The sequence below is a fragment of the Schistocerca nitens genome, chromosome 2 (genome assembly GCF_023898315.1).
Source record: "Schistocerca nitens isolate TAMUIC-IGC-003100 chromosome 2, iqSchNite1.1, whole genome shotgun sequence".
NCBI classification, from domain to species: domain Eukaryota; kingdom Metazoa; phylum Arthropoda; class Insecta; order Orthoptera; family Acrididae; genus Schistocerca; species Schistocerca nitens.
Window position 1 is genome coordinate 544,899,789 of NC_064615.1, and position 17,012 is coordinate 544,916,800.

The 17,012-nt window shown below is 39.8% G+C and overlaps 2 protein-coding genes across 6 annotated transcripts in view; one reads left to right on the plus strand and one right to left on the minus strand.

The window, feature by feature from the left end:
- The window catches only part of LOC126236546 (uncharacterized), a 127,980-nt gene extending 121,184 nt beyond the window's left edge, over window positions 1–6,796 (minus strand). Inside the window, exons 1-2 of one of the 4 annotated variants that reach the window (XR_007544938.1) lie at window positions 6,650–6,796; window positions 1,284–1,511 (exon numbers count right to left, since the gene is read on the minus strand). Coding sequence is in view for 3 of the 4 variants with exons in the window: in XM_049945938.1 (XP_049801895.1) it covers window positions 1,284–1,511; window positions 6,650–6,677 (256 nt within the window). In the remaining variant the exon portion in view is untranslated. The remainder of the gene's footprint in view (window positions 1–1,283; window positions 1,512–6,649) is intronic. The other 3 variants (XM_049945938.1, XM_049945941.1, XM_049945939.1) reach the window with 3 other exon arrangements.
- Window positions 1–14,881, plus strand: part of LOC126236542 (uncharacterized) — a 120,050-nt gene extending 105,169 nt beyond the window's left edge. For both annotated transcript variants that reach the window (XM_049945924.1, XM_049945923.1), the window contains exons 2-3: window positions 11,306–11,533; window positions 14,499–14,881. In XM_049945924.1, the coding sequence (XP_049801881.1) occupies window positions 11,306–11,533; window positions 14,499–14,560 (290 nt within the window). In that variant the 3' untranslated portion in view covers window positions 14,561–14,881. The remainder of the gene's footprint in view (window positions 1–11,305; window positions 11,534–14,498) is intronic.
- The last annotated feature ends 2,131 nt before the right edge of the window (window positions 14,882–17,012 follow it).

Consider the following 17,012-nt stretch of genomic DNA (forward strand, 5'->3'; position numbering starts at 1 on the left):
ACAGTATAAGCACAGCTCTTCTGAAAGCTTCGATAGATGGTGCGTTTTCCTTAACCACTGTTCTTGATGACTGCAATGTATCAGCCTCCATACAGCAGTGGCCACGAAAAGCCAAACTAAATAATGTCGTGGTTGTATAGTAACAAACTTACTATACATGTAGAATTTGCCGCTTGTTTTCCAGACATTTTCAGCTAAATATTCATTATTTATCTTTCATCTACTCTTGTACTAACCAACACGCGTGCAGGCACAACTTCTAACGCAGTGGAAATCTTAACCAGTAATACGACAACCCCACATCTTCTTCTTTCGCGATATTTTGGTCTGGCCTAAGTAACGTGCTTTTATCAGGTTCTTTTTTCAACCTTCACTGACTACTAATTAAAATGTGTGGCATGCTGCTATTTACCATATAAATGCCCGATATTTGGGAAATTTTTTGCAATGGTTATACGGTTGATTGCTAGTACAGTGTGTCATCGCCTATAAGTAGCATATATTTCGGTCCGATATTACATTGTAGATGTCTCACTAAGACAATGAATGAGTCTGTGCCCTAATTTAATGCCAACATGATGTTTCCGATAAGATGTAGACCAGTACGTTCACTTATCATTGCCCAGTTCACCTAATTCTTCGTCTATATGTCAACGCGTCGTTAAATCTTTAACTTCTTTATACTTGCAAGACTATTTCTACTTGTTCCTAAGCGTATGACGGGTATTGTTTACACACACTAATCCAGTTGTCGGCATTCTACAGGGTATGAAGAAAAGTGTACGTTGCCTATCGGTTTATAGTGTTAAGCTTAGTATAGGTGTGTGTACTTCACTGCCAACACATTCACTGTGAAAATTAACCACACGCTACGGACCGCGGCACTTGTGGCAACTTCCGTCGCCGGTTAAAATATCTTTTCGTAAAATGTTGAAACTATGGCCCACTGCGTACTTCATGTCGCGTTACACGACATAATCCTCCTAAAAGAATTCAAGGGTGTGTAGTGAAAAACATGCAGCAGTTTTAAGGGGCAAGAAAATTACTATAAAAGGTGGACTAAATATGCGCAGCAAATTGCTCTGAATGGTTTTGGTGGAGAATCATGAAGACTTGCAATTTCGTAATTTCGGTGAGGCAAGGGTAGCCACTGTTCCTTGATGATTTGATTTCACTCATATTTTCAATTTCGCTGTGGGACCATTCGCGAATTTTTATGCTGAACAAACTGGTTTCATCTTGTCAATTTTGAATAGAAAACAGTTCTGTTTAAAGTAACTTACCTTTCGGTAGTTGGTTGTAGCAAGAATACAGCTTCAACGAATTAGCATACAAGTAGAACTTGTTGTCTGCTGCGACACAAATGGTATCATCGTCATCTTCCGTGTAGGACGACCTCCCCAGAAAACTACTCTCAGCCGTGATATTGCCGGTGCTTAGAGTCTCATTCCCGATGTTGGCGGTGGTCGACTCTTCTGGTTGTCCGTGGACCTCCGCCACTGCTACCAGTGCTGTAAAAGTCAGTGAACGTAATTATAGATGCCTATTTCGTCTAATGGATTTTAATGAAACTCTCCCACTTAGCACTGCAACACTACTGTATGTTACATATTTGTTACTTGAACAGTCCACTCGTCCCTGAAAATAAAAAAGAACGAATCAACAGCGACATGCACGCTATGCTCATGTCGGACAAGTTCTCGTAATTAATTTCGTGTTCCAATATACAATTACAGTGGTCTTTCAAGTCCTTGTTGGATTATTATTATCTCATAATCAAATTGAAATATTAGTTCTTTCCTCACTTATATTTGGGAAGGTTTGCCTTTTTAGTAAGGCTCTGCCACACTGAAGGCTAGCCAGATATTTGGCTGATAAAGTTAGGTTCTTCATTGGTTTTGACATCAGACAGCCCGCTCTACACTTAGTAGTAAAGAATGAAAAGGTATTGCAGAAGCTGGAAGCGTTCCTCGTTACGATCATGTAGCTGGGGTTTCACTGAAAAGCACACATATCTCCAAGTGGACGGCTCTGTAAAGTCTTTTGCTCCTCATCAAGATAATGAACGTAACCTATTAAAATATTGTCCCTGTTCCGTCCTCTGAAACTCACGTGATAGAGAAGATTAATAAGTGCCATTAGTATTTGTTTGTTTTTCTGTTACATTCAAACTAAAGTGAGAGGCAAAGAAGTGACACTCCTTGCATGGAGCGTCTCACATAACGTCTTGTGATGTTCCGTATATTGTACGATGGGAGACATCAGAGTCATTTCACTATCTACGTTATGTCCAAGACACTAGTACATACACGGTTCCGTCACAGGAATGTGAACACCGCCTTTGTTCGACATCAACGCGAGATAACCACTCAATGACGGTAGGGCTCAGTATTAACGCTGGAGGCTATGTAAAGATCATCAGGGAGCCGCGGGGGACAGTGCAATAGTTGTCATAATGCGGAAATGAAACTATTTATCTGACGTCCAAAGGGGTATGATTATTGCCTTTCAGGCAGAGAGTGGATGCACGCCTCAGTTTGAAAACTGTTCAAGTGTCACCCTGCTTAAAGTGAAGTGTGCATGGTAAAACTGCACTATCTAAAACTGACAGCATGACCAGTGGGGCAACATTGACCATAGATGACAGAAGTGAGAGACAGCTGCGGAGATGTGTACGGATGAACAAGCATGTTACAGTTGAGGGAAAGACGCCCCACATGAACCACGGGGCTACCAGCAGTGTCTGCTCAACGATTATCGCGCGAAAGTCGTTGTTTTCCGCTGTACACAGTAGGTTCCCGATTCGTACGCTCACGTCGACTGCTGTTCACCAGCGACGAAGGCTTCAATTTTCACTCCAATACCTGAACCGGACCTGCTTTGAGCGGCCGTTTGAGGCGAAAGACGTTTTATGCTCGATCGGGTATAAGGCGGGTGACGTGTAGGGCGTGAAACGTCTCAAGGCAAACAACCTGCAATGAGTGAGGGAGCGTTATGGTCTGAGGAATGTATTCGTGTCGGTGATTCTTCATAAAGGAAGCCATAATCGATCTAAACTACTATGCGTTTGTGCTTGAGGACCGTGTCCACCCCTCCATGCAGTTAAATGTTCTTCGGTACGATGGCATCTGCCAAGAACACAATGCATCCTCTCACTGTTGGATCTGTAGTTTGCTCTTAATATGAGTGGACATGTTTCCTTCTGTTCTTTGGAATGAGATCTCAATATGGTAACTTTAGGGCTCTTGTACTTCTCTTTATACTCTGTGATCGAGAAATGTGTTTCCAGTAATTGCAGTTTTATTTTATTATGCAACTGTTTTGTTGGATACTTGTTGTCAGTTTCACTACGTAGTTTTCTGTAAAGAATATAAGAGTTTTTTCACTGCACTCGCTTTCTTCAGTAGCGTCTATTATGAGCCCTGTATTTGGCCTTCTAATTCTTACTTGATTCTCCCCCATTTTTTTTTGTTTATGCTACTTAGTGTTTAATATTGTTTTTTATGTGCCTGTTCGTTCTTATCTTTACCTTTCTTTAATCCCTTTGTTAGTAGTTTGTTTAGTTAGTGACTTGTAGCGCAATTTTCGTTGCTGTTCATTATTGCAGTACATCTTACGTTTGTAAGTACCTCTTATAGTTTTTACTTTTGAAATGTAACGCATGAGAAAATTTTTCAGCCAGCACACCGAAACATGTCATAGAGGCACGTGACATCTTACGTTACAGTTCAATGTGCACAAGCAAACGTTGTGAATTGACTCATTCTCCGTATTTTGAAGGCGGTATGAAATGCGTAAGAAGATACTCCAAAAATATTATCCTTGAATAGCTGAAATTATATTCTATGATTTACATTTTCTGGTTTTTTAATTGCAGTGAGGACAAAACAGACGACCGCATGGGAAAAATCGTTGAATTACACACACGCCGACAATTGATCGAAAACTTATGTTGCTTCCAACAACACTAAGGTGAAATAAAAATGCGAAAACTATTGTCAGCAAAACGTAACTGGTGCAGTAACTTTTTTTGTTGCATAACTAAAGCTGTCGTCCTCTTTTCATCATTCCTACAAGAGTTGTTGCGTGTATCACAGCTTAGCTTCATGGTTCTTTGCTTCTCAAGTGTAAAATGATTGCAACACCAGTCACTAACTCTCAAAATACATATAGCTATTAAATAGTAGAGCCATTTGATTAAACCTGGTGCCACAGGCAGGATTTGTGTGAGACTGTTCTGGGCAATTTCTCTGACAAATGCCATACGCTCATTTCATTTCATATCTGACAAGTACCTCTGGCATGTCCCGAAGACATGAGGTCTAAGATACATCCTTTTAGAGCTACGTGTAGTTGGTGATACCGTAAACCGTCTTCACAGTTCATTTCAAGAGCATCATATACGTTAAGTCTAACAAAACAGGTATGTATTTTGAACAGCTTATGAAAAACATTTACGTAGTCGTTTTTTCTCTGAAATTGCCAGAACACTGATGCCTGCTGTTTCACAAAGAAAATACCAAACTCCATTTTGATCACCTCGTTTACAGATGGCTCACAAATGCAGGTCTTACGTAATAGCTTGTAAAACTACGACACCGTGCAGCACGTATTTTCCAGCTGATTGGTTTCATAAATTTAAAACCATTTTTACAACTATATGTACTTATGAAAATAATCATCAATGATATTTTATGAGACTGTAATATATGATGAACGAATAAATAACAAATAATTATGTCAAGTAGTTATAGTAAATAGTCTGTAAATGACAGGGATGTTATATTTGTATGACACGGGTCATACATTTCATGTAACAATAATATCGTTGGCGTAAGAACGGACGGAGGGATGAGTTGCGACCAATCTGCGTTTTGGTACAGACATGTTTCTTGGGGCAGAAATGACAAATTGTGCTGGAATTGGTGTTATAATAAGGGGGAAGCTAAGATATAAGTGAGGGAGCACGTGTATGTGCGTAGTACATAACCGCAAGAAGGTTTTTAGAGTTAATGAAAAAAGCAGTGTGGCCCAAGTTTATTCAAGTTCATCGCTAATCAAACGAGGCTACTGTCTATACTGAATTTCATAAATAACATTACATCGTACTGGAAGCAACTCATCGCAAAATAAGATAAATCCAGTAGTTTTATAGTTGTGTTATACGCATGCCAGTATAATAGTAGCTTTCTTGGTTCAAAAAATAGCTCTGAGCAGTATGGGACTCAACATCTGAGGTCATCAGTCCCCTAGAACGTAGAACTACTTAATCCTAAGTAACCTAAGAACATCACACACATTCATGCCCGAGGCAGAATTCGAACCTGCGACCGTAGCGGTCGTGCGGTTCAAGACTGAAGTGCCTAGAACCGTTCTACCAGCCCGTCCGGCAGCTTTCTTGGGACATTAGATTGGTCTAGTCAAACTACCAACGTAGTCCTGTCCTCTCATCATAACATCAGTTAAATTGAGAACTAATTTTCAATCAAGTAGTCATTGTAATAGAAAGCTGTAGTAACTATGGTTCTTCATATGATGCAGCACTGCTATGCTAACACAGACAATCAGTTCAAACGAAAAGTGATATAAGTGCAATACATGTTTGAGTGACAAAACTATACCGGCTATCTTGAAGCCAAGGTAATATTATGATTTTATGTTTTGTTCTGTAAACAACATATCTCTACATAACATTAGTACTGGCAGTAGGTTGTTGCCTTGAAGGAAGGTTTCTACGGCACTATTCGAATAGTATCTGATAAGGATAAGGAATTAATTACTTCCGGTCACGACTAAAGATATTTTCAAAGACACAGCTTTATCGTTATTTGCGTGACGCAATATAGTATCTACGAAGTGTTGCTAGTCGCAATTAAAATTTTTATTAGAACTATATCATCACAGATTAACGTCTTTAGTGTTCATTTTACGCGTGTTTTTCACATCGAAGCTCGCACAAGCGCATTTTGTTTATTTACCGCATTACCTTTGTTAAAGTATTTGCGTGAATTCAGTGTAATTAGCTATTTACCAAAGGCAGCTTTCAATCGTTTTGGAGATGGAAAACATTTTATTCTGATTTCTAAGTTCATTCATACAACAACTTTGTGATACCTAATCACGGTTTCCTACAGTAAGACTGCCACTCGTAGCCTTCTTTTTTTTTTTACATTTATAAAGTTTTGTACACAGCAAATGCTCGTGCAATAACGAATGTGTTGGAACTGTCTAAATAGTATCGGTAAGAATCGATCTCCATATTAGATGCTTTGTTTATATTTATTGTGCAACAGTTTTATGCACAGGAGAGTATATGTGAGTATCATGTTACGATACAACAAGAATATAATGTCGTCCAAGTGTTTTAACGGTTGCTTACTGCACTCTGCTTATGATTCGATATAACAAATAGTTTACAGTGGACGAGATAAGCTTCACAATAGCTATGATTACCAAGTGCTCATTCGAAATAAGATATGCATTTTAAAGTCTTCTGGATTGTATTTCATTTTTTTTCGGCCAATCGACTAACTTTCTATACATGGAAATAGCTTTTCGCATGGATTAATACATGAGAAATTATGTAAAATAGGGGTAAGAAAAAAATGTTTATCGTCAATGACAGATAATAAATTCTGCCAATACTTACCAGCAACAAGCAACAAAGCAGCCTTCATTGTACTCGACAAAAACTACTACTGCTCTCTGCGTTATATTTTCATTTATATACGTTTAATACCCGATGGCATCATCGAATGTTATCGTAAAGTTCCCGCCTGATTTTCCGTTCCGGGAACTCTGGTTGCAGCATCTAGCAGCAGATTGACTTTCCTTGTACTTGAAAAGATCTGTTGTCGTTCGCTATGTCAAACGTATTATCAGCATTACAAATACAGCATTCAATGAAACTGGTTACCATACTTTAGGCACAGGCTGGAAAGGAATATTTTTTGTCTCTCAATGAAGCCCATCTTTTAATGTCGTACGGCTCGAATGCTGATGAAAGGAGGTGAACAGATGTCAGTGACGTTTATATCATTCACCGTCCGGTATAAAGAGCTTTCCATTTTGAAGAGGAATCTCTTGTGCATAGAGGAACTTTAGTACCTAGATAATACAGTCTAGTTACCAATCTTAGAATCATACGAGGGAGTGTTCTCTAGAGACTACGTAAGCAGTTTCCACCATCTAAATTTTTTTATTATTCTTAGACGTAATGTTGTGTTTTTTGCAGCATTTGTAATTTTTTCTAGATCTACACCTCTACGTCCTGTATAATACATTAAATCTATTTGAAATATGTGGTTAATTCTTTAGCTACAGACTGTTATACATCTAACTTCCCGTGGATTAAATCTGGGAGCGCCATATCGTATGGGCACGTAAAATTCCCCTCCTTAAAAAATCTTTTTGCGTGTAAAGAGCAACAAACCGACGCCTTCTGTAGACACTAGCAGTCAAATGAAAGGCTAGACGAGCATTGTTTGTTAGGATTGAGTCTAGCAACACAATTCAAAACGGAAATACCGTATATCTGTTATAAGTCCAGAGAAACGGCACTTAACGACTCTTAGGAAATACATCCTATATAAAGTACTGACGCTTTTGTGATACTGCGTTGGTCGTGCGCCATAGTAAGTAATAATTTAACACAAGACAATGTTGTGACTTGGAAAATGGGAAAAAGCTTCAATTCAGCAGAGTAGACTTTGTAATGCAGAAAAAGACTGGAGCACATAAAAAGTGGATAAGAAATAAGGAAATATTTTGAAGATCAAATACCCAGCTGGCTAGAAGCGAAAATTTGTACATTGTTTCGAATTTCAATCTTGTCCCCCACTCTTCTCTTAGACTGAAAGTCACGCAAGGAACGACTTAGAGAGAAAGAGTCGATGCTTGACACATCACTAACAGCTCTACACACGGAACACATACGTACATAACATGATAAGTGATTAATTGTTTTAGGTTTTAGTGTAAATGGCATATCAGTTATTTATGTAGTACATTCTGCCACGTGGAAGTTAATTATGTCACATTCTCCTTAGAAAAATGAAGTGAAATATTTTTCCTTTTCAATCCTTTAAACTCGCATTTTGCAAAAACAGACAAAATGTCTGGTGGGATACTGCAATCACTGGTTATTCAATGTCCCATTAAGAGTGTTTTGTTGAACTATTTCTGCAGTGAGTTACCGAATAAAATCATAAATCAGGTCCGATATCCGGTATTCTCATACGATGTTCACTAAATGACATTTCGGAACTGTATCGAATATTGTTCGGAATATTTCAAGGAACGAGGCTTCGAAGTGGGCGACATTGCCCATAATGCGATTCCTAGTTGATGAGTATCACAAGACTTCTGTTTGCTGTATCAGTTTGGTTTTATATGGAGGAGACTTTCGTCCTCCAAAATGGTCATCAACCGTGCGTATAATAGGGGTTCATCTAATCTGCAACTACAACGAGTTTGGCATCCAATCATGCTTTCTTCGAGACGCTCGGAATGCTTTGTCGCTCTTTCGACTTACGGTTAACTTCTCCTGGAACTGGAGAATGTTGTGTATAGGACCTTAAAGACATCTTCTTAGATCCAGATACATTTCCACTACTGAGCGGTATTAGTTTCTACTGGTTCGATCAGTTACGTCAATGTCGACTAGCTGGGTCTCTTGAGACATTTCAACGAAACCTAATTCTGTGGTGAATCAGATTCGGAAAAGCGAAATCAGTACTTCGACCTACTATTTAATAGCTATATGTATTTTGAGAGTTAGTGACTGGTTTTGGAATCCTTTTACACTTGTGAAGTGAAGAACCATGACGCTTATCTGGAATGCGCACGCAACACCTCTTGTGGGAATGGTGAAAAGAGAACGCCAGCTTTAGTTATAAAACAAAAATGTTACTGAACCAGTTACGTTTTGCTGACAATAGTTTTCGCAATTTTATTTCACCTTAGTGTTGTTGGAAGCAACATAAGTTTTCGATCATTTGTCTGCGTGTGTGTAATTCAACGATTTTTCCCATGCGGTCGTCTGTTTCGTCCTCACTGCAATTAAAAAACCAGAAAATGTAAATCATAGAATATAATTTCAGCTATTCAAGGATAATATTTTTGGAATATCTTCTAACGCAATTCACACCGCCTTCAAAACACAGAGATTGAGTCAATTCACAACGTTTGTTTGTGCACATTGAACTGTAACGTACTGCAATAATGAAGAGCAACGAAAAATGCGCTACAAGTCACTAACTAAACAAACTACTAACAAAGGGATTAAAGAAAGGTAAAGATAAGTACGAACAGGCACATAAAAAACAATGTTAAACAATAAGTGGCATAAACAAAAAAACTGGGGGAGAATCATATAAGAATTAGAAAGCCAAATACTGGCCACATAATAGACGCTACTGAAGAAAGCGAGTGCAGTGAAACAACTCTTATATTCTTTACAGAAAACTACGTAGTGAAACTGACAACAAGTATCCAACAAAACAATTGCATAATAAAATAAAACTGCAATTACTGGAAACACATTTCTTGACCACAGAGTATACAGAGAAGTACAAGAGCCCTAAAGTTACCATATTGAGATCTCATTCCAAAGAACAGAAGGAAACATGTCCAGTCATAGTAAGAGCAAACTACAGATCCAACAGTGAGAGGATGCATTGTGTTCTTGGCAGATGCCATCGTACCGAAGAACATTTAACTGCATGGAGGGGTGGACACGGTCCTCAAGCACAAACGCATAGTAGTTTAGATCGATTATGGCTTCCTTTATGAAGAATCACCGACACGAATGCATTCCTCAGACCATAACGCTCCCTCACTCATTGCAGGTTGTTTGCCTTGAGACGTTTCACGCCCTACACGCCACCCGCCTTATACCCGATCGAGCATAAAACGTCTTTCGCCTCAGACGGCCGCTCAAAGCAGGTCCGGTTCAGGTATTGGAGTGAAAATTGAAGCCTTCGTCGCCGGTGATCAGCAGTCGACGTGAGCGTACGAATTTGGAACGTACTGTGGACAGCGGAAAACAACGACTTTCGCGCGATAATCGTTGAGTAGACACTGCTGGTAGCCCCGTGGTTCATCTGGGGCGTCTTTCCCTCAACTGTACCATGCCTGTTCATCCGTACACATCTCCGCAGCTGTCTCTCACTTCTGTCATCTATGGTCAATGTTGCCCCACTGGTCATGCTGTCAGTTTTAGATAGTGCAGTTTTACCATGCACACTTCACTTTAAGCAGGGTGACACTTGAATACAAACTGAGGCGTGCATCCACTCATTGCCTGAAAAGCAATAACCATACCCTTTTGGACGTCAGATAAATAGCTTCGTTTCCGCATTATGCCAACTATTGCACTGTCCCCCGCGGCTCCCTGATGATCTTTACATAGCCTCCAGCGTTAATACTGAGCCCTACCGTCATTGAGTGGTTATCTCGCGTTGATGTCGAACAAAGGCGGTGTTCACATTCCTGTGACGGAACCGTGTATGTACTAGTGTCTTGGACATAACGTAGATAGTGAAATGACTCTGATGTCTCCCATCGTACAATATACGGAACATCACAAGACGTTATGTGAGACGCTCCATGCAAGGAGTGTCACTTCTTTGCCTCTCACTTTAGTTTGAATGTAACAGAAAAACAAACAAATACTAATGGCACTTATTAATCTTCTCTATCACGTGAGTTTCAGAGGACGGAACAGGGACAATATTTTAATAGGTTACGTTCATTATCTTGATGAGGAGCAAAAGACTTTACAGAGCCGTCCACTTGGAGATATGTGTGCTTTTCAGTGAAACCCCAGCTACATGATCGTAACGAGGAAGGCTTCCAGCTTCTGCAATACCTTTTCATTCTTTACTACTAAGGGTAGAGCGGGCTGTCTGATGTCAAAACCAATGAAGAACCTAACTTTATCAGCCAAATATCTGGCTAGCCTTCAGTGTGGCAGAGCCTTACTAAAAAGGCAAACCTTCCCAAATATAAGTGAGGAAAGTACTAATATTGTCAATTTAATTATGAGATAATAACAATCCAACAAGAACTTGAAAGACCACTGTCATTGTATATTGGAACACGAAATTAATTACGAGAACATGTCCGATATGAACATAGCGTGCATGTCGCTGTTGATTCGTTCTTTTTTATTTTCAGGGACGAGTGGACTGTTCAAGTAAAACATATATAACAGACAGTAGTGTTGCAGTGCTAAGTGGGAGAGTTGCATTAAAATCCATTAGACGAAATAGCCATCTGTAACTATGTTCACTGGCTTTTACAGCACTGGTAGCAGTGGCGGAGGTCCACGGACAACCAGAAGAATCGACCACCGCCAACATCGGGAATGAGACTCTAAGCACCGGCAATATCACGGCTGAGAGTAGTTTTCTGGGGAGGTCGTCCTACACGGAAGATGACGATGATACCATTTGTGTCGCAGCAGACAACAAGTTCTACTTGTATGCTAATTCGGTGAAGCTGTATTATTGCTACAACCAACTACCGAAAGGTAAGTTACTTTAAACAGAACTGTTATCTGTTCAAAATTGACAAGATAAAACCAGTTTGTTCAGCATAAAAATTCGCGAATGGTCCCACAGCGAAAGTGAAAATATGAGTGAAATGAAATCATCAAGGAACAGTGGCTACCCTTGCCTCACCGAAATTACGAAATTGCAAGTCTTCATGATTCTCCACCAAAACCATTCAGAGCAATTTGCTGCGCATATTTAGTCCACCTTTTATAGTAATTTTCTTGCCCCTTAAAACTGCTGCATGTTTTTCACTACACACCCTTGAATTCTTTTAGGAGGATTATGTCGTGTAACGCGACATGAAGTACGCAGTGGGCCATAGTTTCAACATTTTACGAAAAGATATCTTAACCGGCGACGTAAGTTGCCACAAGTGCCGCGGTCCGTAGCGTGTGGTTAATTTTCACAGTGAATGTGTTGGCAGTGAAGTACACACACCTATACTAAGCTTAACACTATAAACCGATAGGCAACGTACACTTTTCTTCATACCCTGTAGAATGCCGACAACTGGATTAGTGTGTATAAACAACACCCGTCATACGCTTAGGAACAAGTAGAAATAATCTTGCAAGTTTAAAGAAGTTAAAGATTTAACGACGCGTTGACATAGAGACGAAGAATTAGGTGAAGTGGGCAATGATAAGTGAACGTACTGGACTACATCTTATCGGAAACATCATGTTGGCATTAAATTAGGGCACAGACTCATTCATTTGCTTAGTGAGACATCTACAATGTAATATCGGACCGAAATATATGCTACTTATAGGCGATGACACACTGTACTAGCAATCAATCGTATAACCATTGCAAAAAATTTCCCAAATATCGGGCATTTATATGGTAAATAGCAGCATGCCACACATTTTAAATAGTAGTCAGTGAAGGTTGAAAAAAGAACCTGATAAAAGCACGATACTTAGGCCAGACCAAAATATCGCGAAAGAAGAAGATGTGGGGTTGTCGTATTACTGGTTAAGATTTCCACTGCGTTAGAAGTTGTGCCTGCACGCGTGTTGGTTAGTACAAGAGTACATGAAAGATAAATAATGAATATTTAGATGAAAATGTCTAGAAACAAAGCGGCAAAATCTACATGTATAGTAAGTTTGTTACTATACAACCACGACATTATTTAGTTTGGCTTTTCGTGGCCACTGCTGTATGGAGGCTGATACATTGCAGTCATCAAGAACAGTGGTTAAGGAAAACGCACCATCTATCGAAGCTTTCAGAAGAGCTGTGCTTATACTGTGAAATTGCTCATCGTGTCCTAGCAAAATATCACGATTAAAACTCACGATGAGCCGACCGAAATGCTCCAGCCCCAGGCGCTATAATATTGCGGACGATTAATAAACAGAAGGTGGCCTCGCAGCTCACACAAAGCTAAAGCCCGTAACTTCACAGGGATCGTGCAGAGTAACATGGGCGCAATTCAAAGAGAATAATTCTTCAAATTCTAATAAAATGTGAATCATCTAGAGTTGGGGAAAACTGAAGGTTTCACCACTAGAAACGTTTGGTGTCTCTCAAAACAAATAACATTTCGGTGATCTTGCGCTCTCCAAACTTGGCATTCTGAGTGATGGAGAAAGGTACCTAATTCATTCAGTGTTTCTACAGGGTGATTGCGTCGTTTAGCATCCGCAGTTCTGACTTTAACGGTAGCTTCTGACAGTACGGCGAAATTGTAAATTCTTTGTGATTGCGTTTATCTGTTGTCTATTCAAGTCTAATAATTGAATTTGTGTCAGCGATGAGTCTCTATCTGTGTCCTTTGATGTTGGTGACTATTAAGTATCACGAAGTCCCATCACAAATCAGCAATCAACTATCCCGTTATCTGTCTAAACGGTAAAGATGATTTTACTTCAGTCCCACTTCTGACTAATAATTCCAACCGTAAAACTTTTAAACTTCAGATCGTCTTTAAAATAACGTAGCAGCGCTTAACATGCGTACTACTATTGCAAGAGTACAAGAGAGAAATGAAGTTAACATCTCCATTGCCGAGTTACATTGTAGTCACCGCAATCGTACAGCTCGATGGGGCTACAACCCTCTTCTAGGAAAAATGTTATCTTTGGTCAATTTATGGTCTGGGGTTTAACCTTCGTAAATAATAATTTCTTGAATCCTTTCTGTTTCGTATCATAAGGTATTCTTTCATTCAGTCCTTTCTTTATGATAAGCATTAGTATTTACATAACACTGTGTTAATTAAACTGTCAAGAGTGTAAATTTTGTTGTCAGTAGCTGTCATCACTGTCAAGATGACTGATTTCTCTATTTCTTTTTGCAACAAAAGGGTGTTCGTTATGGGTTGGGCGAACGTTTGGACGGCGGAATACCGTTCCTGACCTGTACACGAAGGACAGAGTAAACGCATTTCATCCCGTCACGTTGGATCGTTCTACTGTTAAGATGGTCTCACGTACGACAAAGTTTTACGGTTACTGGGGACCGGCGGTGCTGACCATTCCCTAAACACAAACTCAGAGATCGCCAGATCAGTTCCCAGCAAACGAAACGGAGGTCCCTCAGGTTATCGTCCTTTACCTCGTCACAGGAGACATGCGTTGCTCACTGAATGCTTCGCACGTCAGGAGCATTACCCTCCTAGAGCAACGTGGTTCTAGTGACATCCTTCAACTTTCGAAATAAGCTATAAGTCAGGTTTATTCGCGTCGCCAAACTTCCAACGGTCTGCTATAGTACCTGTAAGAATAGGAACCCTGTAACATAGCACACTGTGTGACCCCACATTATCTCTGATACACGACCGTGACATAATCTTGCCACAATGCTGACAGAGAAATTCGTGCTATGTAAAAAAGGTGAAGACTTACCGTTGTCTTATCACTAGTAAAATTAAACTGCTATGTTATTTTTGTACTTCCTATCTTTAATAAAGCATATTCCTCTTCATTGCAGTTTACGTGGTGAAACCAAAGAGTCAATGCAAACCATACCTGTCAGATTGTCCCAGGAACTAGGAGTATTGCAAATCAGTTGGCTCAGATTGAATCGTCTGCGACGGAGTGGAGAATAAATAGCTGGACTGCTGACTGAAGACATCTGCTGTTTCCAGAGGAGCCAAGAAACTGGAAGAGTGTCAGAACTTGACTCTTATACTTAAAAGTAACCGGTCGAATCTACACATCCTATTGTGTGTCAGTTTCTGATTACTTCACGACATGCAGTAAATATCATTACTGTAAAGATTAGTACTAAAAACTTTGCATTTGTATTCTTTTTATGTTTCTGTTGTTTCTATAACAGTTGTATGCCGACGCAATAAAAGTGTAGTTTCATGACGTCAACTGTTATATTAAACGGTAGAAGATATTTCTCTACCTACAGGTTCACGTAAATACGGACAAACTACGGCTTGTTATTAATAACATCAAATGCATTTCATCCGTTATCCACGCTGACCTCCTATATTCCCAATGTCCACTTCCAACCTCAACACACTGCCTGCCACGAGGACACCGGCGGCCACAGCAAAGACTCACGACTGACGCCACGGCTGGGCCTTACGTGGCTTGGGAAATAAGTGAAAAATTTGTAATCCAGAAGAAATAGTGTCATATCTCACGGTTCTATATAAATTTATTGCAAGCTATTTGAAATATCGCGCCAAGGTGCGTGTTCGCATTATCGAAGTAGTAAAAGTGACCGTGTACCGTCGGGGTGTATGGAAGATGATCTCTTACCTCGTATACAAGGTGTCGGGTTGCTACACATGTCGCATGTACATGCTTTGTCGTTGTCGTGATCAAGGAAAGGTAGCTCCATCCGTGCAAGAACTCTTCGATTCGCCTTTTCAGTTTCTTGAAGAAATACAACAGGCAGTATCTCGAGCTCTGTTACAGTTACGTAACACTCGGCCATGGCACACGCTACAGTACGTAGCCCTCGATCGGCAGAGGGTAGCAATTGCGTTATGGAATCGTGAAAGTCGACCGAGTAATATGCACGACGCGTATTAGGGTAACCTGCATTGTAAACACAATGAAAAACTCGGAGGCATACATCCCGTTTTATCAAAACTTTCTTTCATTTTTTCTTGGGTAACATCAGATATCCAAAAACAAAAAGTATGATGCAAAACGAATGCTACTAAATAGTGTTATACCAATAAACAGAAAGATAAATCGAGACAGGTAAGAAAATCGTTATCAGTTAGATTAAGGAAACCATACATTAATCATAAATTTATTCTGCTCAGTACTAAAATTATATGTAAATTCCAAATGCCACAAAACACATAATTTGCTTGATAGGAATAGACAACAGTGCACACGATTAAGAAATAATGCCGCACGTCACGGTAGACATTTGATTTCTCATCCCAGTTCAAGACAAAAGTGAATCTACCTAACCTTAGTCCGACTCGCTGGTTAACAGAAATGCTTTTCAGAAATTGAGGCTCTGGTAATGCTGTTACTTCATGCAGCGGGGCTAAGAACAAGTAGCACTAATTCTGGGCTGAGGTGGAGCTCTCCCATTAGCTCGGTGAGACGAGAAAATGCCATGGGAATCGGAGACTCAGATGTTCAAGTTGAATTTGCTCCAAACATTCTTTTTCAGTTAAAGCATCAAACAGTATCCAGTTGAAACCTCCAATTGTGGCATGTTATCTTTTTCTATCTGTCTTTATTTAAACATTAAGACATAACAAAAACTTCTTACATATAAAACGTCTGTTTTACTCTGTCCATGAGTTAATTAAAACCAGTTGAAAATAATAGTGCACACAATAACATCGTCGGTATCCAATGAGGTACAAAAGACGCATTACGTAGGGGACACTAAATTGCACATTACGTTACACATTATAATTCCATTCTAGACGTCCATCGTCCAAGCTTATCTTCACAGTGCTGGTACGTAGACACACGAATAAATTTCACTTTCGGAAAGGCGTTCAACTACCTTGCATTTGCAAATTTCGCAACTAACCGCATCATACGTTGCTGGAACCTACACAACACGTCTGCTTCAACTTTTGTCCAGTTTCCCTCCCCTCTACACTCACACACCAAATTAGGCTCCAGTGGATTAATGTCGGGATATTGTAGAGTCGAGAACATCGAAAATCCATGATTGATCCATTTCCTTGGAGATTCTTCTATTCCAATGTGTTGCACTGTACCATCGTTCCGAAACATAAAGTGTTACGGAATACGAAGAGAAACTTTTCAAACGCATCATGTAATGTATTCCAAAGGAACGAACGATGTAAGGGCATATGCAAATGGTCCAGTAATAGGTAAGGGGTCGAAAGCACTTCTTTAATGATTCTAGCCAGTAGATTTATGTTGCTGCGCCACGAACACAAGCCATGTACTGGGTGGTATTTTCAGAATTCTTCTAAATTTCTCGCACCTATGGCTGCCGAATGTCACATCATATTACTTCGCGGGTGACGTTGATATATAG